General features: G+C 59.5%; 5 protein-coding genes across 5 annotated transcripts; 1 reads left to right on the top strand and 4 right to left on the bottom strand.

The window, feature by feature from the left end:
- The first annotated feature begins 9,605 nt into the window (after positions 1-9,605).
- SODALDRAFT_209930 (hypothetical protein) lies at positions 9,606-10,568 on the top strand. Its single transcript, XM_028607268.1, has one exon. The coding sequence runs from the start codon at positions 9,809-9,811 to the stop codon at positions 10,517-10,519; it is 711 nt and encodes a 236-aa protein (XP_028464707.1). The 5' UTR covers positions 9,606-9,808; the 3' UTR covers positions 10,520-10,568.
- A 1,625-nt stretch (positions 10,569-12,193) lies between these two features.
- On the bottom strand, positions 12,194-15,695 carry SODALDRAFT_361728 (hypothetical protein; the record flags this gene model as incomplete). The annotated part of the gene is made up of 6 exons (XM_028614402.1): positions 12,194-12,609; positions 12,705-14,548; positions 14,626-14,736; positions 14,799-15,150; positions 15,430-15,583; positions 15,672-15,695. 6 exons carry the CDS (start codon positions 15,693-15,695, stop codon positions 12,194-12,196), a joined length of 2,901 nt encoding a protein of 966 aa, XP_028464706.1.
- Positions 15,696-16,880: 1,185 nt separating this feature from the next.
- SODALDRAFT_209869 (hypothetical protein) lies at positions 16,881-18,765 on the bottom strand. Its single transcript, XM_028607266.1, has 3 exons — positions 18,760-18,765; positions 18,045-18,586; positions 16,881-17,971 (listed from the first exon to the last, which is right to left on the bottom strand). The coding sequence occupies exons 2-3, from the start codon at positions 18,362-18,364 to the stop codon at positions 16,990-16,992; spliced, it is 1,302 nt and encodes a 433-aa protein (XP_028464705.1). The 5' UTR covers positions 18,365-18,586; positions 18,760-18,765; the 3' UTR covers positions 16,881-16,989.
- SODALDRAFT_209882 (hypothetical protein) lies at positions 18,275-18,781 on the bottom strand. Its single transcript, XM_028607267.1, has one exon. It carries the CDS (start codon positions 18,673-18,675, stop codon positions 18,421-18,423), a length of 255 nt encoding a protein of 84 aa, XP_028464704.1. The 5' UTR covers positions 18,676-18,781; the 3' UTR covers positions 18,275-18,420.
- Positions 18,782-20,041: 1,260 nt separating this feature from the next.
- Positions 20,042-20,723, bottom strand: SODALDRAFT_244397 (hypothetical protein; the record flags this gene model as incomplete). Its single annotated transcript, XM_028607387.1, has 2 exons — positions 20,042-20,548; positions 20,640-20,723. Coding segments are annotated over 2 exons (591 nt in total), but the record flags the coding sequence as incomplete, so codon positions are not given.
- Positions 20,724-20,968: the final 245 nt, after the last annotated feature.

Genomic DNA, 20,968 nt, shown 5'->3' with positions numbered 1-20,968 from the left:
TGCAGTAGGTTCAGGTTCAGGTGCAGGCTCGGGTTCGGCATCCTTCTTGCCCTTCTTCTTCTTCTTCTTGCTCTTCTTCGAAGGCAAGGCCGTGGTTAAATCACCCGAGGACGTGTCTGCTAACGTACTTGCCTCTGGCTCGGGCTCGGGAGCAGCTTCGGGCGTGATTTCCGGAGCAGGCTCGGCGGCGCAATCAGGTGCAGACTCAGCCACGGGCTCAGGAACAGGCTCGGGTGCAGTGTCAGGAGAAGATTCGAAGACAGGTTCAGGAACAGCTTCGGGGATGACCTCGGGTGCAGCGTCAGGAGACGATTCGGAGACAGGCCCAGGAACAGCTTCCGTGGCAGCCTCAGGTGCAATGTCGGAAGATTCGGGGGCAGGCTCTGCCGTAGACTCGGGGGCGGTCTCAGAGAGAGGCTCGGGATCAGCCTCAGGGGAAGACTCGGGCATGATCTCCGAAGCAGCCTCGGGACCTGGTTCGGGAGCAGACTCAAGCGTAACCTCAGGCGCAGACTCCGGCGCGGGCTCGAACCAAGACTCGGATGCAGCTGGTTCGGGTGCAGGCTCGGCCTCGGCGCCCTTCTTGCCCTTCTTCTTTTTCTTACTCTTCTTCGAAGGTAAGGGCACAGACAAATCGGCGGAGGGCGTGTCTGCTAGGTCGCCTGCCTCAGTCTCGGGCTCAGGCTCACGGGCCGAGTCGGGGGCAGCCTCAGAGACAGGCTCGGCACCAGACTCGATAATAGGCTCAGGCAGGGTCTCGGGTGCGGCAGACTCGGGTGCCGGCTCAGGTGCAGACCCTGATACAGAAGGCTCAGGCTCAGGCGCAGCAGACTCGGGCACGGCCTCGGCCGCCGGCTCGGCCGCAGACTCTGTTGCAGAAGGCTCAGGCTCGGGTGTAGGTTCGGGTGCAGCGCCCTTCTTGCCCTTCTTCTTCTTCTTGCTCTTCTTAGAGGGCACGGCCAGAGTACTGTCCGCCAACGACTCGGACTCAGCCGGCGCATCGCCCTGCGGAGCCGTGGGCTGATCCTTGGGCTCATCTTGAGAAGCCTCCGTGGTCAACCTGGGATCGGCGAGAGAGTCGGCGAGGGCAGCTCCATCAGTGGCGGGGAGGTCCCGGAGCGTCGCAGCAGCAGTCTGTCCGTCGGCGTCGGCGTCGGCGAGGAGATTGGAAGCATCGTCTGCCACCGCGTCTTGATTTAATTGAACGTCGATATCAGCCTGCACATCCTGAACTTCTGGGTCCTTGGTCGGCTGGTCAGTGAGCAAGCCGTCGCCAGAGTCATCGGCGGGCTTCTCGGCGTCCGTAGGCAGTTGTGCGCTTCGTGAAGTAGGCTCAAGTCCCTCGCTCTCGGCAGCAGTCGACGGTTCGTCCAGCGGCAAAGTTTCAACGTTCTCGGGCCCATCCAGGAGGACAGGGACGTCCTGCTTCGGGGAAGATGGGGCAGTCTGTTCAGGCGGGACGTCCTCCACAGTCGGCTCCCCAGGGGCCAGAGCAAGTGCTTTCTTGCCTTTCTTTTTCTTCTTGCTCTTCTTTGAGCCGACTGCAAGAATGTCATCGGCGGGCGTCTCAACCGAAGCCTCAGCGGAAGCATCAAGCGGAGTCTCAACCGGAGTTTCAACTGGAGCCTCAACCGGAGTCTCAACTAGAGCCTCAACGGGAGCCTCAACAGGAACCTCGACAGGAGTCTCAGCAGGAGCCTCAGAAGAAGCCTCGACCGGAGCCTCAACAGAAGCCTCATCTGGAGTCTCGGCAGGAGTCTCGAAAGGAGTTTCGAGAGGAGTCTCAGCAGGCGTCTCAAACGGAGTCTCGCCCGGTGTCTCGACCGGAACCTCTCGAGAAGCGACATCAACACCCTCGCCAGTTCCAGGCGCCGATTCGAGCACCTCCCTGCCGCTAACCTCTCCAGACTCGCCGGCGGGCAAGTCGGACGACTCCAACGTCTGCGCCTTCTTTGCCTTCTTCTTCTTCGCCTTCTTGGACAGCTTCAGCTCAGCGACCTCCTCAACCGGCACAGCGGCAGCCGTCTCGGGCACCTCGGGCGCCGCCTCCGCGAGATTCTGGTCCGAAACGGGCGGTTCCTCAGCAACTGGCGCCACGTCGGGGGTTTCTTCCTCGGCCACATCCTCGCCCTTGCGGCCCTTCTTGCCCTTCTTCTTCTTCTTCTTGGCCGCGGGGGCGCTGGAAGGTCCCTCTTCGTCCGGGGCAGAAGCCTCTACGGTTGGCTCTGCCGATTCGGGAGGCGGGGTGACGGACCGTTCGGTCGTATCCAACGGGCCATCCTCCTTTTTGGATTTGTTCAGAAGAGCAGCGGCAACCAGTCCGCCAGCGGCTCCGATGATAGAGCCGAGGAGGCCAGACTTGTCGCCCTTTTTGTTGTTGTTGTTGTCGTCGGCGTCCTCTTCCTGGATGTCACTCATGCGATCCTCCCTACCCCGTTTGCTCGGCGTGTAATCAGGCGATTGGGCGGAAAGGTCCTCGTCCACGAGTCCCTTGAGGGACGGCGGAGTCGAGTGCAAGAGGTAAGAGCTCCGATCCTTGGACATGGTCTCGACAGGGTCGGGTTCCGTCTGACCGTCCGTCATGGTCCTGCTGGGGAGAGGGGGCAAGTCGACCAAGCCATCGTCCTGAGCCATGTGCTCGGAGAACAGGGACTGTTTGTGAATGTCTTCGGGGGAAGGGGTGCCGAAGGGATGACTCAGGGACCGCGTGTGGGCTTTCGGCGTAGTGTCCTGGGATCCTAAACCATCTCCAGCCAGCCCAGCCGGGGGAACATCGGTGTCCAGCCGAAGGGGAGCCGCCAGACCGTAGTCGCCCTCTTGAGCATCGTAGAAGGATGCCGGTGATTCAGGGATCGAGGACGTCTCGCTGGGTGGCAGTTCGGGGAGATCCTCCGCATGCGGAGCGAGAGCCTCTTGACGCGCATGCTCGAGGAGATACAGTGGCTTAAACTCCCGGCTGCTGTCCCACGAAGTCGGACGGACATGTCGCCGAGGCGTGGCGCGTTCGAAGGCGGAGCTGGCGACAGGAGACGCTACGGGAGAAGACCTGCGCCATGCAGGGGACGATGGGGTTGACCGCTGGCCGAGTCGCAACTGAATAGGAATGGCAGTCTGACTCGGGACCTTAGTGGGAGTCTCGAGAGCACTTCGTCGACGGACATGACTGCTAGGGTTCTGCCGGCGCCGGATCTGCTCTTCGGGTGGCGTCTCGGGACGGCTTTGAGGGAGTTCGGGGAGGTCCTCCAGGTCTTCCTTGGGAGACCCCGGCTCACTCGGGGGAAGAGGGAGAAGATCACCATACTGGGGATCGATGGCGGGTTTGATGACCCGCTGGGTAATTTCGGGATCAATGTAGTTGTAGTCCTCGTCGTGGTGCTCCTCCCCAACACCGTAGACAGGGGACGTCTCCTTTTCCGACGGAGCATCGGTGGCATTTGAGCGAGACACGAGGTAGCCAGAGGCCGCCGCAGCGTCCGCTAAGCCGGCACCTTCGCCAAGGGTGCCGGCATTAGCTAAAAAAGACTGCTCGTCCTTGTCGGAGTCTTTGTGAAAGCCATTCGTGTCGGGACCTCTATCTGGCGGATCTCCTTCTTTATCGCCGCCGTTCGGTTTGTCGTCGCCCGTTGCACTGGCACTCTGGTCTGCGTCGCCGTCCTCCAAGCTGGCCAACTTCTTGTTCTTCTTCTTCTTCTTTTTCTTGCCCGTCGGCGGGGCCCACTCCACCGGAGCAGGCTCGGCTTCGGCTGGCTGGGGAGCATCTTCCGGAACTGGCTCAGGTGCCGCGTCCGGAGTTGGTTCTGGGGCAGCCTCTGGGGCGGCTTCTGGAGCTTCTTCTGGAACTGGTTCTGGAGCCGGTTCTTCAGCCGGTTCTGGAGCAGGAGGAGGAGCCTCATTTTCGAGGGCAAGGGCGGCTTTCGCCTTGGCCGCCTTTTCTCGCTTCTTCCGTTCCTTCTTGCTCAACTTGGCCAAGGGCTCCTCAGCTTCAGGTGCTGGCTCAGGCTCTGGTTCTGGAGCGGCTTCAGCAGCGGGTTCATCGGCTGGTTCATCAGCTGGCTCCGGGGCTGGTTCATCGGCTGGTTCATCGGCGGGCTCAGCGGCGGGCTCAGCGGCGGGTTCATCGGCCGGCTCCGGGGCTGGCTCAGACGCGGGCTCGGCAGGCGGTTCAACAGGCTCATCAGCAGGTTCAGGCGCAGTTTCATCGGCAGGTTCCGGAGTGGGTTTAGCAGCTGGCTCCTCGGCCGGCCCAGGGACGGGCTCGGCGACAGGCTCAGGAGGCTGCTCCACAGGCGTCTCCGACTCCTCAACAACAGCCATATTCTTCTTGCCCTTCTTCTTCTTCTTCTTGCTCGCCTTGGTCGGAGCCGTCCACTCTTCTACCGGGGGAGCCTCTTCTGGGGGCGCTTCTGCCGGGGGAGTCTCTTCTAGTGGAGCCTCTTCCGGCGCCGCCTGCAACTCCTCAGCGGGCGGGGTCTCCTTCTCGTCGGCAGGTTGCGGCTCCTCGACCGGCTGAGTCTCTCCAGCAAGCTGCCAGTCGTCGATAGCCTCAGACTCGGCTGCAGGGGGTGCGTCTACGACGGGTTCCGGTTCGGCTGATGCCTCTTCGACAGGCGGCGCCTCGGCGACGGGTTGCGGCTCCTCGTCCGGTTGCGACTTGTCGAGAGGTTCCGCGTCGTCGGCGGGTTGGGTCGGCTCGACGGGTTGCGTCTCTTCGGCGAGCTGCCAGTCATCGGCAGGTTGCGTCGCGTCGGCCGGCGTCGGCTCCTTGGGGGGCTGCGTCTCCTCGGCCGCCTGCCAGTCCTCGGGCGTCGTGTCCTCGGCCGATTTCTCAGCAGGCGGCGCTTCCTCGGCCGGTTTTGGTTCCTCGGCAGGAGGGGCTTCATCACCGACTTTCCAGTCATCAGCAGGAGGCGCTTCATCACCGACTTTCCAGTCATCGGCAGGAGGCGCATCCTCGGCGGCTTGCCAGTCCGGAACGGGAGGCGCTTCCTCGGCGGCTTGCCAGTCCCCAACAGGCGGTGCTTCCTCAGCAGCTTTCCGATCCTCAACAAGAGGCGCCTCCGCAGCAACCTGCCAGTCCTCAACGGGCTCCGAAGCGTCCACGCCACGCTGGGAGTCCCCAGCAAACTGCCAGTCCTCAGAAGGTTGCGTCTCATCAGCCAACCTGCGCTCCTCGGAACCCCAGCTCTCACCGTCCAAAGGCTGCGCGTCCTGGGGAGGGATATCCTCCTGCGCGTCGACGAAGCCGCCCTCGGGCGTACCGTCGTCCCCAGGGCCATCAGCAAAATCCAAGCCCCGGTCCGCCACCGAGTCGAGCACGGGAGGCTGTTCAAAGGGACCGGACGACTCAAACTCGTTGGATCCCGGCGGGCTGTCGCGTATCCGGTACGTGGGGTCGTCGATGACGATGTTGGGGTCGAAGCCGGAGTCCTGCAAGCCGGCAGCGAGCACGGACGTGAATTCCAGGTCGTCGTCGAAGGACCCGGGCATCGGCGACGGTTGCCGGCTGGGCGGCTTGGGGCCGGGCGTCGGGGGGCGGTCGTCGTCCTCGTCCAGGGGCGGGTGAGCGTCGACGATGATGGGCTCCTCCTCGGGGGCCTTGGGGGCGAAGGCGTCCTCCTCCTCCCCGCCGGGTCCGTCGGCGGCAGGCGCATCGGCGGCAGCGGAGTCCCCATCGTAGGATAATGCTGCGCCACCGGCGAGGGCGGCAGCGAGGATGCCCCATCGGCTGCCTTGGCCAAGCACGGACCGCGGCTTGTCACCATCTTCGTCGGCGGCCTTCTCCTCGTCCTGCTCGTCCTGCTCGCCCCGCGGGCCAAGAATAACGTCAGGCACTTGCGTGGGTTCGGCTGGCTCGGCCGCTTCGGCGGCGACCTCGCGGGCAGCGACTTCGGCCTGCTTCTCGGGCGAGGGCGTAGCACGGGGCGTGGCGAGAGGGGTGGGAAGAACAAGGTTGAGCAAGGGGCGCTCCCGTTCGCACGAAGGGTCACGGGACTTGAAGATGGGCTCGGCGTCGGCGGACAGCTGATCGTCAGAGACGCTGAAGCGCTGGAGGTCGCGGGGGACGAGGATGTGGTCGATGCGGACATCGGCGTTGGGACCATCGTAGGGGCTCGTGTCGCGCTCCTTCTCGACCTCGGGCGGCGGGACGATGGTGATGACCCGGGGCTCCTCCTCCTCCGCCTCTTCGCCCTCCTTGTATTTATCCACGACGGACCTCCTCGGCGACGAACTGCGGGATCGAATCTCGTCTGCGGCAATCTTGCGGGCCATGACGGTCTCGCGGTAGTGCCTGTCGGCCTCTTCCTGGACGGAATCGCGGTCGCGCTCGGATCTGTACCGGGAGCCGTCGTCGGCGTCACGCGCACGGGAACGGGAACGGGAACGTCCTCGGGACCGTCCTCGGGACCGCTCCTCGTCCTCCATGACAATCGCCGGCTCGTCAGGCACCGGAGCGGCGGCGGCGGCGGCGGCGGCGGCAGCAGCATGATCAGACTCGTGGGCAAAGTCCCTGGCGCGTTCCTCGCCCTCATCTTCCACCCTGCGGCGGGGCTGGGGTGTCCGCGATCGACTCCGGGAGCCCTGGTGGTAGTACTGGGACATGCGTTGCTCCATCTCGTAGGAATCCTTGCGGCTGAGCCTGGCATTGGGCGGGGAATCGTCGAAAGTAGGCTCGCGGTCGACGGTGAAGACCTGTGGGGTCAAGGGCCGCTGGGGTGCGGCCTCCATGACGGGAGGGGTTCGGAAGGCATCGTCGGCGACCTGGAATCGGAACGGGTCAACATCTGCGGGAGGTTCAGGGGTTTCGATGACTTCCGCCATTTGAATCTCCTTTGGCGTCTGTTCGCTCGGCAGCCCTCTGTCTTCGATCGGCAGCTCTCTGGCACGCTCGTCATCCCGTGGTGCTTCGACAGATTCGACTGGTTCGACAGGTTCGACTAGCTGTTGGTCTCGTTCGTCTACGAGTATCACATTGCCATCACGAGCTGATCGATGACCGTCATCCCCATCGCGTCGTCGACCACGGCCACGGTCACGGTCACGGTCTTCTAGATCCTCTCGGCGTACAGGGCGGTCGGCCGCGACAGACGCACGGTCATAGTCGAAAGAGTTGGGATCCGAGGTCGGAACCGGGTAGACATGCTGCATGGGCTCCTTCTCCTTCTCCTCGTCCGATTTCCGGGGCGACGCGCGTGCGGCGGCCACAGCGGCGGCGGCGATGCCGGCGGCAGCGGCAGCGGCAGCGGCAGCAGCGGCTTCCTCTTGGTGCTGCCGATACTGAGAATGACGAGATTCGTGACGAGGTTCGACGGGGTCCTTCGTGTACTGGCTGGGAGGAGGATATTTGGCCGTGTTCACAGGCGAATGGGCGGCCGAGCCGTAGACGAGGCTGGCATCGCCCTCGTCGCTGGCTTCGTCGTCCGAGGCCGACTCCCACTCCGAATCGTCAGCGTCACCGGGCAGTTTGGAACCATGCTGGCGGCGGCGGCCCGAGCCGTCCTTCTTGGAGCGACGGAAGTTGGTGATGGCGGCGGCGGCCGAGACGAGCTGGGAAGGGCGAGACTTTCCGGAGGCACGCAGGTCGGCGTCGTTCTGATTCCTGGCAATGTCGGAGAGCTGGCGTCCAATCTCCAGGATCTCCTCGTCGGTCTTGGTGCGGGCCACGGGGTGAGGCCTGTTGAAGTCGGCGGGGTGGGAAGGCTGGGGGCCCCGCGGGGTGTGCATGATGGAAGCCGGGCCCGGTTTGCTGGTTCGCACGGAGGGGGTTTGGACGTACCCATCGGGGCGAGGAATGTAGCCTGGGCCGTATGCCAGGTCGGAGTCGACGGAGGAGGAGGACGAGTTGGCGAAGGAGAGGAAGCGGGTGTTGCTCTTCTTTCTTCGGCTTCGCGTTCGGGTTCGGCTTCGGCTTCGGCGGCCACGGTGGCGGTTTTCGGACGGGGCGCGGAAGAAGGTGCTGATGATGCCGCCGAGTTTTTCGGGCTTGGGACCTTTCCGCGAGATGTTGACGAAGGAGGACGAGGTGTCGGACGAGCTATCCGAGGCGTGACCGGGGCGATCCCAGGCGTACGGGTCCTGCTGGGGTTGCGACAAAGGGAGCGGGTACTGAGGCGTGTGGGGCTGGTAGCCGTACGCCTGAGGGGGTTGCTGGTGGGCGTACGGTTGGGGATACTGCTGGGGATACGCCTGGTGATACTGCTGAGGGGTTTGCTGAGGGGTCTGCTGGGGCGTTTGCTGGGGCGTCTGTTGATATCGCTGCGGTGGATATTGCTGCGGGAGTTGCTGGGGGGTTTGTTGATATTGCTGCGGGGGGTACTGCTGGTAGTTCTGGTAGTACTGCTGCTGCGACTGGTACTGGTCGGGGCGGTAGGGAGGTTGCGGATATGGCTGAGTCTGGTAAGGCGGCTGCTGCTGCTGCTGCTGGTAAGACTGTTGCTGGTGGTAAGGCTGCTGCGGATAAGGCTGCTGCTGGTACGGGTACTGCGTCTGCGGCGGATATCGCGGATCCGATCGAGACTGCGCGTAGGGTCTCGGAGTTCCATTCTCGTCCGTCTGAGCACCTTGGGACATGGGGCCAGGAATGGGTGCTGGCATTCCAGAACGAGGAACGTCGGCGACGGGGACGGCGGCAGGATTCTGGGAATCGGGAGAGCGACGCCGCTCCTTCTTCCGTCGCCGGGAGCTCTCAAGGCTCCCGCGACGAGGATCTCTCATCATCTTGGTGGCGGGGGGCGGCTGGATGCTGTCGTGAGCATTGGCGATCTCCTATATCTCTTTAGCTCTTGGCGATTCGAAACTTTTCGATTTCGAGATTTGTTGGATTCTATTCTTTATTAGTTGTTGTGTTTCGTTGCGTTGTGTTTCTTTGTCGGCCGTCGAAAAGGCTAGACAGAGATGAGAGAGACGTGATTGTGATGGTCGAGGTTGGACGAGATGACGGAGAATTCATTTGGCGGTGTTGCTGTTTTTTCCCTTTTGTTCAGATGCAGGAGCTGGGCACCAGCACCTACCTCTGCTGCTGCTCTCGGTGTAGGTACGTACCTAGCTATAGACACCCCCAAGCTGAATCCCCAGCGGGACAAGCCGTTTAGCGCCTCGACAGAACGTCCTCTCCACCGTTCACAGGAGGTCCGGTGGTGCCTCATGAGGCGACGACGCGACGACAAGCCTGGTTCGCGTAGCCCTATGTACTGACGCGTACCATTGGCCCAGAATTCATAGCATTATTAGGCACCAGAGTACATTAAGGTACCAATCCGTTGCGTCCCGGTGGCTGGGGTCCCCACTTTTACTTTGACTTTACCTTTCCCCGCTATCGTTTCTCCAACGAATACCATCGCATTGCTCGCCCTCTTCTTATTAGTCATTCCACTTGTTCCCCCCGCTATTAGCTGCCAACTCATCCAGTGTGCCCACCATTATTGTCACTCAACACCCACTGATCTGATCGCCACACCTTCAGACCCCCCCCTTCTTGGACCGGGGGACCCTCCTCGAGTCCTCTTCAACGTTCCACTTCCTCGGCAGTCGTCTCGAGTACGCTGTCACTGTAATTACAACGCATCTTGTTCGGATCATCTCCATCATCTCCAAGTCCTTTTTTTTTTTTTTTTTTTGCGTCTACGTTGTCTGCCAAAGCCGAGTTCCAACGCAGTTTCACTCATCTCATGCAAGCTCTCCGTCCTTGCAGCTCTCCGGGTTGACTCACATCTGGGAAGAACACGAAGACGGCCCTCACAAATCGGCAAAATCGTCAAAACTCTGCTCCGTTGATAATTGCCCAAGAAAACCCAAGAGGAAAGCGGATCACATGCACAACCACGTGTTACCACCCAATGCCAGCAACGTCGACAATACCCCGGGTCTTTTCTTTGATGGGGACTTTCTCATCTCCAGAATTGTGCATGTAATAACTAATTACTTCGTACTCCTTATTGCCCGCGTCTCGAGACTCCAAGTAAAAACACGAGACAAAACTATGGAGCAATCATCGAGGGACGCGCTTACGACAGCAAATCAACAGGCACAAGGCTTTAGGTCCGGCAGATTCCTGTGGCCCACCCCGGTCTCCCTAGGTGGTCCGGTGGTCCTGTGGTCCTGTGGTCCTGTGGTCCTGTGGTCCTGTTGTCCTGTGGTCCTGTTGTCCTGTTGTCCTGTTCTTGCTCGTCTTCACCGCCATGCAACCGCGTCGTCTCCACCACCGAGCATCATCAGGCGTTGCTGCATCTCGGGCCGTGTCTGGAAATTGTGCATGACCGCCATGGAGCATGAACACATATGTACAGGTAACTCCGAAGGACTCTGGAATTCTCGCCCGACGGAAACTTCGGAATGCCCAAGGGGGAGGGGGAAGCGAGTGCTAGATTCTAGTCCTTGGGCTCGTGGCTCGTTGCGACCTGAACGAGGGCGTGTATTCATTCCTCGACAGGGCGGGCGATGTCGAGTTCGAGTCTGTCGGTCGAATAAGGAACTGACTCGAAATGGAAGTCTCACCAAGTTAAGCCATAAACTGTACGCATAAGGTAGGCGTCCTGCCTGTTAGGCACTTGATAGGTGGATGGATAGAGGGAATGAATCTCCGGTAAATCCCACATAACGCAGTCGGTAGACAGGCAGGTTCACGGGATGGGATCTGAATACATACAATAATTTAATATCACAGGGGACCTATGTCTTCGAGACAGTTGAGAGTGTTGGGAACGTTGGGAGTAGTCATATAGATGCCAACCTATTCCGTCCGTACTGGGAATTCTGCGCGGGTGTCGCTTTTCAGGGGACACTTCCATCGAACAGTGTATAGTCAGAGGGCTAGGGCTACATCATCAGAGCCTCAACTTATTTATTATGAGCAGTCATAGCTACTAGTGGGTGGTAGGTAGATCACAGATGTCTTTAATCTTACGTTACGTAGTCTTCATTCTTCGGTTCACTCATAGACAGCCACTACCGCACTGCCCAGAGTAATCTAGACTTACACCACAAGAAAGCATTCGATGCCCTTCACAGAACATCTCTCGAGTCCAGTCAGGGCCGCCGCACCTTCTTAGTGCTCCGAATCGCTTTTCGAGGTCCCCGTGCCTAGATCACATCAAGTTGAGAGAGAGTACGTGGACGAGCGGCGGCGACTTCAATGAGTCCAACACCGTTGCAGCAAGGAAACTAGCTGTCCGGCTCTCCGTTTCCAAGGGGCGACATTTGGAGTCTGCCATCAAGACATGATATAATTATACAGCTTTGTTTAACCCCCCCCTCCAACCTAGGCTCGCTGCCCTGGGTATACCGGGCGCCGCCACGAGAGCCGTGCCACTGAACGACCTAATAGCTATACGAGGTGTGCATAATAACCCACATTGTCTTGATCGACCAGACCACAGCATCGACCATACAACACCCACAGCTCACGATATACGTCAAGGGTGCGCGAGCGGGAAGGCAAAATAAGGGATCCCAACAGCGAGCCAGCTTTTCTTGCGAAAACCCATCTGCTAAACTATTCTAGATGAGCAGACCAGGCCTCCGGTCTGCATCACAAGCGAGAGTAAAAAAGCAACAATAACAATGGCCCTCTACCCCCGTCGAAACAAAGCCATGAATATCTTTTCACCCTCGCCCCGCCCCGCCCTGTCCCGGGGAGTCTCGTGCGATCCCGCACCCTCAATACAACACCCTCAATACAACACCCTCAATACAACACCCTCAATACAACACCCTCAACCCTCCGCCTGCCCATGAAACAAACGCCTGGCAAGTGGGAATGAAGAGAAAGAAGAAACAAAACAAGGGATATCCGAAAGGCTGATGAAATGTAAGAATAAACAAACAAGCGAGAGAGAGAATAAGGAGAAAAAAAGGGGAGACCCGGACACAGAAAACAAGGATATGCGCCGTTTCGAAAACCACAACCGGGAAGAGGGGACAGTGGCCCCCGAGAGGGGGTGTAAACCTGCCCGCTCTCTCAATGTCCGCTCTTGTAAACATAAGCCACGCCGTAATTACCACATATTCCCCAGCCCCGTCCCCGTCCCGTCCCCGTCCCCGTCCACGTCCGTGACACTTTGTACCAACACTCGTTCCTTTTGACCTATCCGTATAACTACGGCAGTAACGCAGTGTATATAGAATGGCACAGCGGCGCAAAATGTAACACATGCGCGGAAAAGAAAAAGTGCACCAAACACCCTCCAATCTTGTCCCATCATGGCCTGGCAGATGTATTCTCCTCCAGGTCGTGGCCCTGCTGGTGCTGGTGCTGGTGCTGCGGCTGCTGCGGCTGCAACTTCTTCAACTCCGTAATCTCCGCCGTCAACAAGCCAATCTGCGCCTGCCTCGTCGCCGCCTCGGCCTCCTGGTTCTGCAACTGCTTCTTCAACGCCGTCATCTCGGTCGTCAGCAGCCCGATCTGCGCCTGCTTCGCGTTGTCGGCCTTTTGCATGCTCGTCACGCTCTCCGAGAGCTGCTGCACCCGGTCCTCGAGGCACTGGATATATGTCCATAGTCCTGGGTCCGAGGTGAACATGTTGGTCGCGTTGTCCATCGTGCCGCCGCCGCCGGTCGATGCCGTACGCGCGTGCGGAGCGCCGCTGTTGCTGGGTTGGCCCGGGGACGGAAACCCTGCGAGAATTACCACGTTAGCGATCTTGCTTGCTACTACTCTACGGTCTACTCCGTCGTAGCTCCATCAGAGGCGTTGTTACGGGTAAACGAACCTGGAGACGTGTTTCGCTCAGAGGTCCTTCGGCCAAAGTGTTGCTGCTGTTGCTGATACTGCTGCTGCGCTAGGCTGGGAGAACGCTGACTGCCGGGACTCAGCGGCTTCGGGCTCTCCGTCACGCCAGGATTGCTATTCTGGGAGTACAAGGCAGAGCCCCCCCCGCCGTGAATAGGCATAGACGACCCGTTACCCGACGATGCCGCAGTCGAGACGGCGGCGGCCCCACGTTCCTGCGGCACAAGTGGCGGATACAACCCGCCATGCGGCCTCTCGAGGGAGCCTGCGGGCGGGTACGTCCGGGCCTGCGCCGCAGTCGCAGTCGCAGTCGCAGTCGCAGGCACAGTCGCAGTCGCAGCATAAGCATCCGAGGCCGAAGACGACGCGCCGCCGTGACCGTGACCAGGGCCGTGGGAGGATGACGACGACGGCTTGATGCTCGGCAGGTTCATGTGCTGTTGCCTCCTCTCTTCCTCGGTCATGGCGCCGCTCTGGTCGCCGGGGTGGTCGGTGGAGTAGGCGGCGCCGGTCATGGAGTCGTCACCGGCGTGCATCGAGGTGTCCATACTATCCCCGTCGGCGAAGCTGCCCATGCTAGAACGCCTGCCGGCGCAACCGCCGGCGCCCTTGAGGTGGCGCGCCAGGGCGTCGCCTCTCGCGAATTTCCGGTTGCACTTGGGGCAGATGTGAGGTTTTTCGCCCGTGTGGAGCTTGCTGTGGCGTTTCAGGTCGTGCAGACGACGGAACCGCGCGTCGCACTGCTGGCACACAAACGGCTTTTCTTGACTGTGCGTAAGGAGGTGGCTCTTCAGGTTGTGGTGTCGCGTGAACTCGGTCTCGCAGTAAGGACACTTGTGCTTCTTCCCGCCCGGCTGGCCCGGCGAGGCCTGGGCGGAGACGGGGAAGCTCCCGGTACGGGCTGGCGCGGCGGGCAACATGGAGGCATGGCTGGGTTGTAGCGAGCCCGGATAGGAGAGTGCGCCGGAGGGCCCAGGCCTGTCTTCCTGGGACGGCGGTGGCGGGAGGGCGGGGTGGTGCTGCGATGAGGAGGCTTGGTCGTTGGCGAGGTTCGGACCGACGTTGTGGTCGACGTTTGTGTCGACGTCCATGGGACCAGGACTGGCGGTAACCAAAGCGCCAGCGAGACTCGGGTCGCCGGTGTCGCCGGTGTCGCCAGGTCCATTGGGGTTTGGCTGGGTGATCGAAACGGCAGTATGAGGAGGGGGTGGGGGAGGAGTAGGATGTTGATGTTGATGTTGTTGATGATGTTGTTGTTGCTGTTGCTGTTGCTGCTGCTGTTGCTGTTGTTGTTGCTGTTGCTGCTGCTGTTGTTGTTCTTGTTGCTGCTGCTGCTGTTGCGGTGGCGGTGGCGGTGGTTGTGATTCTTCGGGAGTTGGGTCCATGGATGCGGTGGGAGCCTGCGGGGCATCGATGGATCGGCTCATGGCGGCGGTGGCGTCCCCTGCCAGCGCAGACAGGACACCGTGGTTCGGGTTGTCGCTCGTGCCGGGTGGGTGTAGTCGCGATTCTTCTGCTTCCTCCTCTTCCCTTTGACGTCGCTGCTCTTCGAGAACGGCGGCGCCGGTCACGGGTGGCGCAGGTGAGCGAGCGGCGGCGAGGTTCAATCGCGCCAACTTGGTCGGGGAGCCAAAGCCCGTATGTCGGTGGTGTTCCCCGGCGAGAGCGGAGCTGGGAGAGGTCGGAGTTGTCTCGCGGCTTCGCTTAAGAGACCGTGACCGGGTCAAATCGGCGGGAAGAGGTTCAGATGGCGGTGGTCGTGGAGACGGGGAAGCTTGTGGGAGGGCGACTGAAGTGGCGTCGGGGACGGGGTTGAGAGTCGCGCTGGAGCCCTTATCAGAAGCCATGGGCGCAGGCGGGAAGGCAAAAGAATCCAGCAAGGCTTCGTTCGTCCGGTCGACCGGTTCGGCGCAATGGGAAGCAGCCGTGTAGGGAGAGAGCAAAGAGCAAGGAGAGCAAGATGGCCCCGTTCGGGATTACAGCGGGAATCGGGATCGGCGCGGACCTTTTTTCTTTGTTCTTTTTACAGCTTCATCGACTGGAGAAGAGAGAGCAATAAGCATATAATTGATACTCAATCTCGGGTCCGAAATGCGAAATGACGGAGGTGGATGGGATAGAGCTCGACGGTCGTATCGTGTTTGGGTGTTGCAAGTTGATGTGGCTGATAAAGCTCTCGCCACAGCGTTCAAAATGCGGGTGGTGTATGCGTAGCTTGTTCCCCAAAGTGTGGGTTGAGTCGGAGTAGGAGGGGGGGAAAAGTTGGAGGTGCGGGTGAGGCGATGCGAGTCGAGTGTGAGGCGATGAGGCGAAGGGCGGGTTGGAGCGAGGTAGTAACAAGTGGGAAGTGGCTTTGCGGCGGCGGGGGAAAACAACACGGGGGCGTGTCGCGGATTCGGGAGGCGCAGTACAAAGTATGTTAATACCTATGTACGTGTACGTGTACGTGTACGTGTACGGAGTACCGAAACCCGAGCCCGGTCACGGATTATTCGGTTTGGAGGGATGAAAGAGAGCGAATCATGAAAAGATTTTTTCCTGATACCGATTGGGGGTTTAGGATAACGGATCAATAAAGCGAGAAAGGTCCAGCAGCAGATTGAATGGGTTTGAGGTGAGGGTATGCGAGCCTGGAAGTGAAGTGAGTGAAAGTGAGTGAAGTGAGTGAAGTGAGTAGGTAGGTATGTACGAAGTAGAAGCAGAACTGTGGCAGAAGCTGAGGAAAAGTATGGCTTGATAGGGGGGGGGGTTCGTGGCAGAAGTGGCAGAAGTGGCAGGATTGAACCTGGGGTGGAGAGAGGTGGAGGCAAGAGTTCCCGACACGGCGACACCAGACCATTTCGTACTCCGTTTATGACTCTACACGGGCACTGTGATGCGGTCAATCGATAATACATGGATACAGCAAATTTGTGAAGAAGTGCGTACCTCATACTATACAGTGCACTGTGTTTTTAAGTTTCGGGGCCATGATATACAGTATCAATAACGTGACCTAGAGACGGTACATGTATCCCTATCCGTACTAGGTGGTCCAAGCGGGGTGGCTCGGGGAGGCTGGAACTGGATATGGGAGGACGAAGGAACTTGGAGTCAACGACAGGAGCTCGACAACACGAAGAAGAGTATTTTTACGGATACTTTGTTATCAACGGGCCCATCAGCCTTTGCACGGCTTATGACGATCCGTACACGCAGAATTCAACTCGGGCCCCAGGTGTGTCTCAGGTGAGAGACAAGGGCCCCGGACAGAACACACCGAGTCAACAAATCAACTGGCCTCTTTTGCTGTTTGTTTCCTTGTAAGTGTACTGCGCAAGTTTCCTGACCTGGAAATCAGAGAATTGTTTATCGAGGACAAATGCCGTCCAGAGAGGGAGGAGACCGTAACATATAAAATCGAACATCACGACAACGACAAGTGCGACGCAACGTCAACCCCCCCCAGACCATCAAGGTCCCGTCTCGGTCACCTGCCGAACCGGAGTTGGGCACGCCGATCGCTCTCCGAACAGCTAGGCTCACCTGAAATGGCGGCTATCATCATTTGTTTTCCCGTCCCCCTGTCCGCTGACCTTGCCCTTTCGCCCCCCATTGACGAAAGTACTTCCCATCATCGATGATGCGTCATCCACGACCCGCCGTCAGATACCTCAGAGGTCATGACGAGAAGTCACCGAGTTACTAAGTAGGCTGGGTTGGGCCTTGATGTGCCACGACTGTCGTCATATCATATCGGCATTCGGTTCTGGGTATCTTCTGTCATTATACGTACCGGTACCTATGCCAGAAGCCGTCCTGAGGTTCCAAGGTTGTCCGTCGTTGCCGTTGTCTCGGTTGACTGAAGCCGAGGAGATGGAATTCCACTGCGAAGACGAAGAATATAACCTCAGGTCGCGTTTCATGAAATCCCATATCAACACGACGTATGAAGTGATGTGATGGAGTTCAGGGTATCATGACAAGCTACCTTGGGTTTGAGATGGAATGTTTTCACAGACTCATCCCATCGATGTAAAGAGATAGATAACAAGGAAAGAAAAGAAAAGAGAAAAGAAGAAAAAAAAAACCCAAACAGAGCCCGCCATGCAATGTCCTGACGCGACACTATATGCTACTTCACCCAAACACCGACACCAATACACTGTAAGTTATGTCCATATTCCGCGATACCTTGACTCATCGAACCATCTCATCCACCCGCAGCAGAACAAGACACGTCTCTCTTTCTTTCACTTTTGTTCTTTCCCCCCCCCGAAAACTCATCAAAGACCACCCGAACCATAAGGCCTAACCGCCTCCTCCCGAATGGCAGGGTGGTCATACATCTGAGGCACGGGATCCGGCGCCGCAACAGGCGCCGGCTTCTCATGCCTCATAGGCTCATACCGACTCGCTTCGCTCGGCTGCGGGTCGAAAGACGGGGGAGGCTGGTGCAGCATCGAGGACCCCGAAGGCAACCCAGGCGACCGGGACGACGCGGACGGGTACGACGGGCCCTGTCCATCGCGCTGGAGCAGCACCTCGCTCACATCGTCCATATTCTCGTCCCGTCGGCCGCCGCCCTTGCCCTTCACATCATGCTCCTCGAGGGGCACGGCCTCGGCGTCGTCGCCAAGCTTGCTAAAGCCGCCCTTGGACGACGCGAAAAGGCCGCGGGTCGACCCGGCGCCGTGGCCGGGCGGGTGGCGCGGCTCGACGAGGAAGACGGCCGGGTGGAGGAGCACGAGAAGCAGGATGGCCAGGGTGACGAGGCCGCCGTCGAGGGTGATCAGGAGGCGCTGGTCGCGGGCCAGGACGCCGCGGATGCCGCCGAGCAGGAGGGCGACGCGGTAGCCCAGGCGGCCGGTCAGGAGGGCGGCGGAGGCGGCGACGGCGGCGGCGCAGGCGACGAATCCCCGCGGGAGGGCCACGTAGCCGACGTCGCGGTGGAAGGTGGTGTAGCCGTGGGTGCGGCGGTGGGCGGTGGCGCGGGCGGCGGCGAGGAGGAACAGGGAGAGGGCGCCGAGGAGGGAGAGGATCTGGATGCCGTGGGCGGCGAGGATAATATAACTGCCGGCGCGGGTCTCGGCGTTGACGTTGGTGATGGCGTGGTGCACGTTGCGGAAGGCGAGGGCGAAGCCGACGCCCTGGAGGATGAGGGCGAGGCAGTCGAGGGCGAGGAAGACGTTGGTGAAGAGGCTGGGGCGGATGGGGGAGTGTTCGGCTCCGATGGTTTGGATGATGGGGCCGAGGACGAGGAATATACTGGCAAGACGGTACGACGACGGTTAGCTAAGGAATGTTGAAGTGTTGAAGTCAGGAGTGGTTAGTGACGTACCTGCAACTCAGGAAAATAGGGGCCATGGACAGAATAGCCGTGCTGTGCATCCAAGGCCACAGAGCCCAGGGACCTCGGCCATGATAGTCGAAAACGCGGACGCCCCAGGCGTAGCAAAGCAAGACGCAGGCCAAGGTGATGTAAAAGGCGAACCAGCCGCGCCTACGCTTGATGGCGACTACGGCGAGGTTGGCGATGAGGGCGATGGCGGTGAGGCCGATGAAGATGGCGCTGGCGATGAGGTTGGGGCGGTGGCCATAGTAGGAGAAGCTGGCCGAGTCCCGACAGGACTCTGTGGTGCAGATTCTGATCTCGGGCATGTCGTCGTCGTCGCCGTCGTCGTCGTCGGCCGTCACGTCACGCCTAGAGGAACGGGTCAAGTGAAGAGGCGGGTGGTGAATGCAAGGAAAGAGAAGAAAGAAAAATAGGGACCAGAAGCTGTCGAGGGACAATAGACCGGACACAACAGATGAATATCAAGACTAATTAATACGCACAACGTCCCGAGTACGATTGTGTCTGACGATGAACTAGGGACGAGCCTGCTTATATCAAAACGCGAGTCAGAGCAAAGACGAGCCAAAAGAAGACAGGAAGCCAAGGGTCTTGTCTTCCACGTCCATGCGTCCATTACCCAGCCTCAAGGGCCCCTAAATTAAGGGCCGTTTCCAACGTCTCGAAGGATTGCAGTGCAGAGACTAAGACAACAACGTACGAGACAAGGGGCAGCGGAAGCGAATGGGAAACGAAAGAGGCGCGTGGCTGTGGCAGATTGAAGAAGCGACGCTGCATTTCTGGAATCGTGCCACGCCAATTTCTATTTTCAGCAGCACGCGGCTCAGTCAGCAGGGTTCTGTCGTCTCATTGGTCACGCTTTGAGTGGTCGAGATTCTGCTCCGCCCTATGGCTTCCCCTGCCAAGACGACGGTGCTGACGGTGGGTCCAATGAAGCGAAATCGACCAGTCACAGTGCACCTGTGGAGGTGTCAGGGCCGAATGTATTCTTAACAGATAGTACGTGAATGAGCTTCGCATTCTCAGCCTATCATACAATTTTCGTTGTACTCCTTGATAGCAGATCCAAGTATCCGTACCAATGCCCAAACCCAATCCCTGCCCCTGTCCTTGTCCTTGTCCTTGAAGATTTCACCAATTTCATCCTTCGTCTTGGTGACACTGCCCCTTTCGCCCAGATGCGAGGACTATGCTACGCTGCTGGTTATTTCTGCCATGTCGGATTAGGTATGGATCAGGATCGCGGAATGATCAACCGACGATTTCACGTTTGCAAGCCGTCACAGCAAAACTGTCGTTCATCTTCTGCATTATCTTGAGGATCGTCAAGACGCGAAAAGGCCCTATGTATTCCTTTTCGCTCCCTGAGACCAACTACGTTATACATATTTGTTCCTGCTTCCTTCCCTCTGTGCCAAGTGGTCTGTCTGGGTATTGCCGTTTTGCGGTCGGTTGTCCTGTTATTCCTCTCCCGTCTTCTCTGTAGAAGAGATGCTCCCTTGGCCGAATGAATCCCTGGTACATTTGTACAAGATGGGGAAGAAGAAAATAAAGAAAGAAAAGAGTAGACCGTCTACCCATGCACCCATCTATCCAGCAACGAACGCATCAGCCATCATCGTCATTATTGTTCCCCTTTCTTCTTCCTACATTCCCCGACCAGCCGTCCCTCCATGATGTAGCAAACGGGTGGTAAGGGTGGCGGTTCCAACTTTCTCACCCCCTTACATGCCGAAAAGTGCGCCCAGGGCCACAACACCCAGCAAGGTCAACGGCACGGCGCTCACGGCACCCGCAGCAGTCGGCACCGGCACCAAACTGCCCGTGGGCACGGGGGACGACGAAGGAATGACGCCAGTCGGGGGAGGCACGCCAGAAGGCTGGCCCAGAAGCGACGAAGACGAAGACGCCGCCGGCGGCGGCGGCGTCGCATCAGAGCAATTACCCGGCGGCGGCGACGGCACCGGCGACCCGCCAGCGCGAAGCACGAAATTGGCGCACGTCACCCGCGTCAAGTCGGAAGCAAGATGCAACACAAAACTGCGGTTCCCGAAAAACGCGCCCTGGCCCTCGATGAGCGACGCAAACTCGTCGACGTACACGGCCTCGAAAGCACCACCGGCCGGGTCGATCAGGCCGTGCTTCCCGCTGAGGTCGCCCACCTCGCAGGTCTCCGGGGCGGAGGCGTCGCACGGGGGCGAGCCCCGGCGGATGTACGGGTCCAGGTGGGCCAGGGTCTGGGTGCAGTTGCCGTCTTCGGGGACGGGGGCGGCGTGGAGGTGGTAGGAGAGCAGGCCGTCGGAGGTGGGGAGGTTGGAGAAGCGGACGCGGAATTCGACGCCGACGCCGTCGGGGGCCGAGGCGGCGACGATGGAGCCCTTGACGTTGCCTTGCATGCTCAGGCCTGAGGCCCAGGGTTCCTCGGGTAGGACGGCTTCGTAGACTAGGCCGGGGGGGTTGCCGCTGACGATTTGGGCGTCGCCGAGTTCCTGGGGAGGGAAGGGGTCAGCTTTTTTGTTCTTTTTCTTTTCTTTCTTTCTTTTTCTTTTCTTCTTCTTTTGGTGCGTCAGTAGTACATACCCCGGTAACGCGCTCCTCCTCCTGGGCAACAGTATGTCCAATGGCCGCGGCCATGAGGACCGGCAGGATAGACTGGGACCGCATTTTGAGGCTGGGGTTCGACTGTTCGACTGTTCCACTGCCGGTGTGAAGACTGTCGCGGTATGGTCGGCGAAATAGGTCGGTCCAAAACGAGAAAAGAATGGAATCCGGCCAATTGTACGGGGAGCGGATGAGAGTGAGACCCGTTGAAGATGGGACAGTGGACGACGAGGAGGAGGACGATGAAAAAAATAGAAAGGATGGAGGACGTTGGGTGGGAAAGTGGGAGCAGACTCCTAAAGTAATTA

Source organism: Sodiomyces alkalinus, assembly GCF_003711515.1.
Source record: "Sodiomyces alkalinus F11 unplaced genomic scaffold SODALscaffold_8, whole genome shotgun sequence".
NCBI classification, from domain to species: Eukaryota; Fungi; Ascomycota; class Sordariomycetes; order Glomerellales; family Plectosphaerellaceae; genus Sodiomyces; species Sodiomyces alkalinus.
Note: the sequence above shows the minus strand (reverse complement) of the source record. Positions and strands in the feature narration are given on the sequence as shown.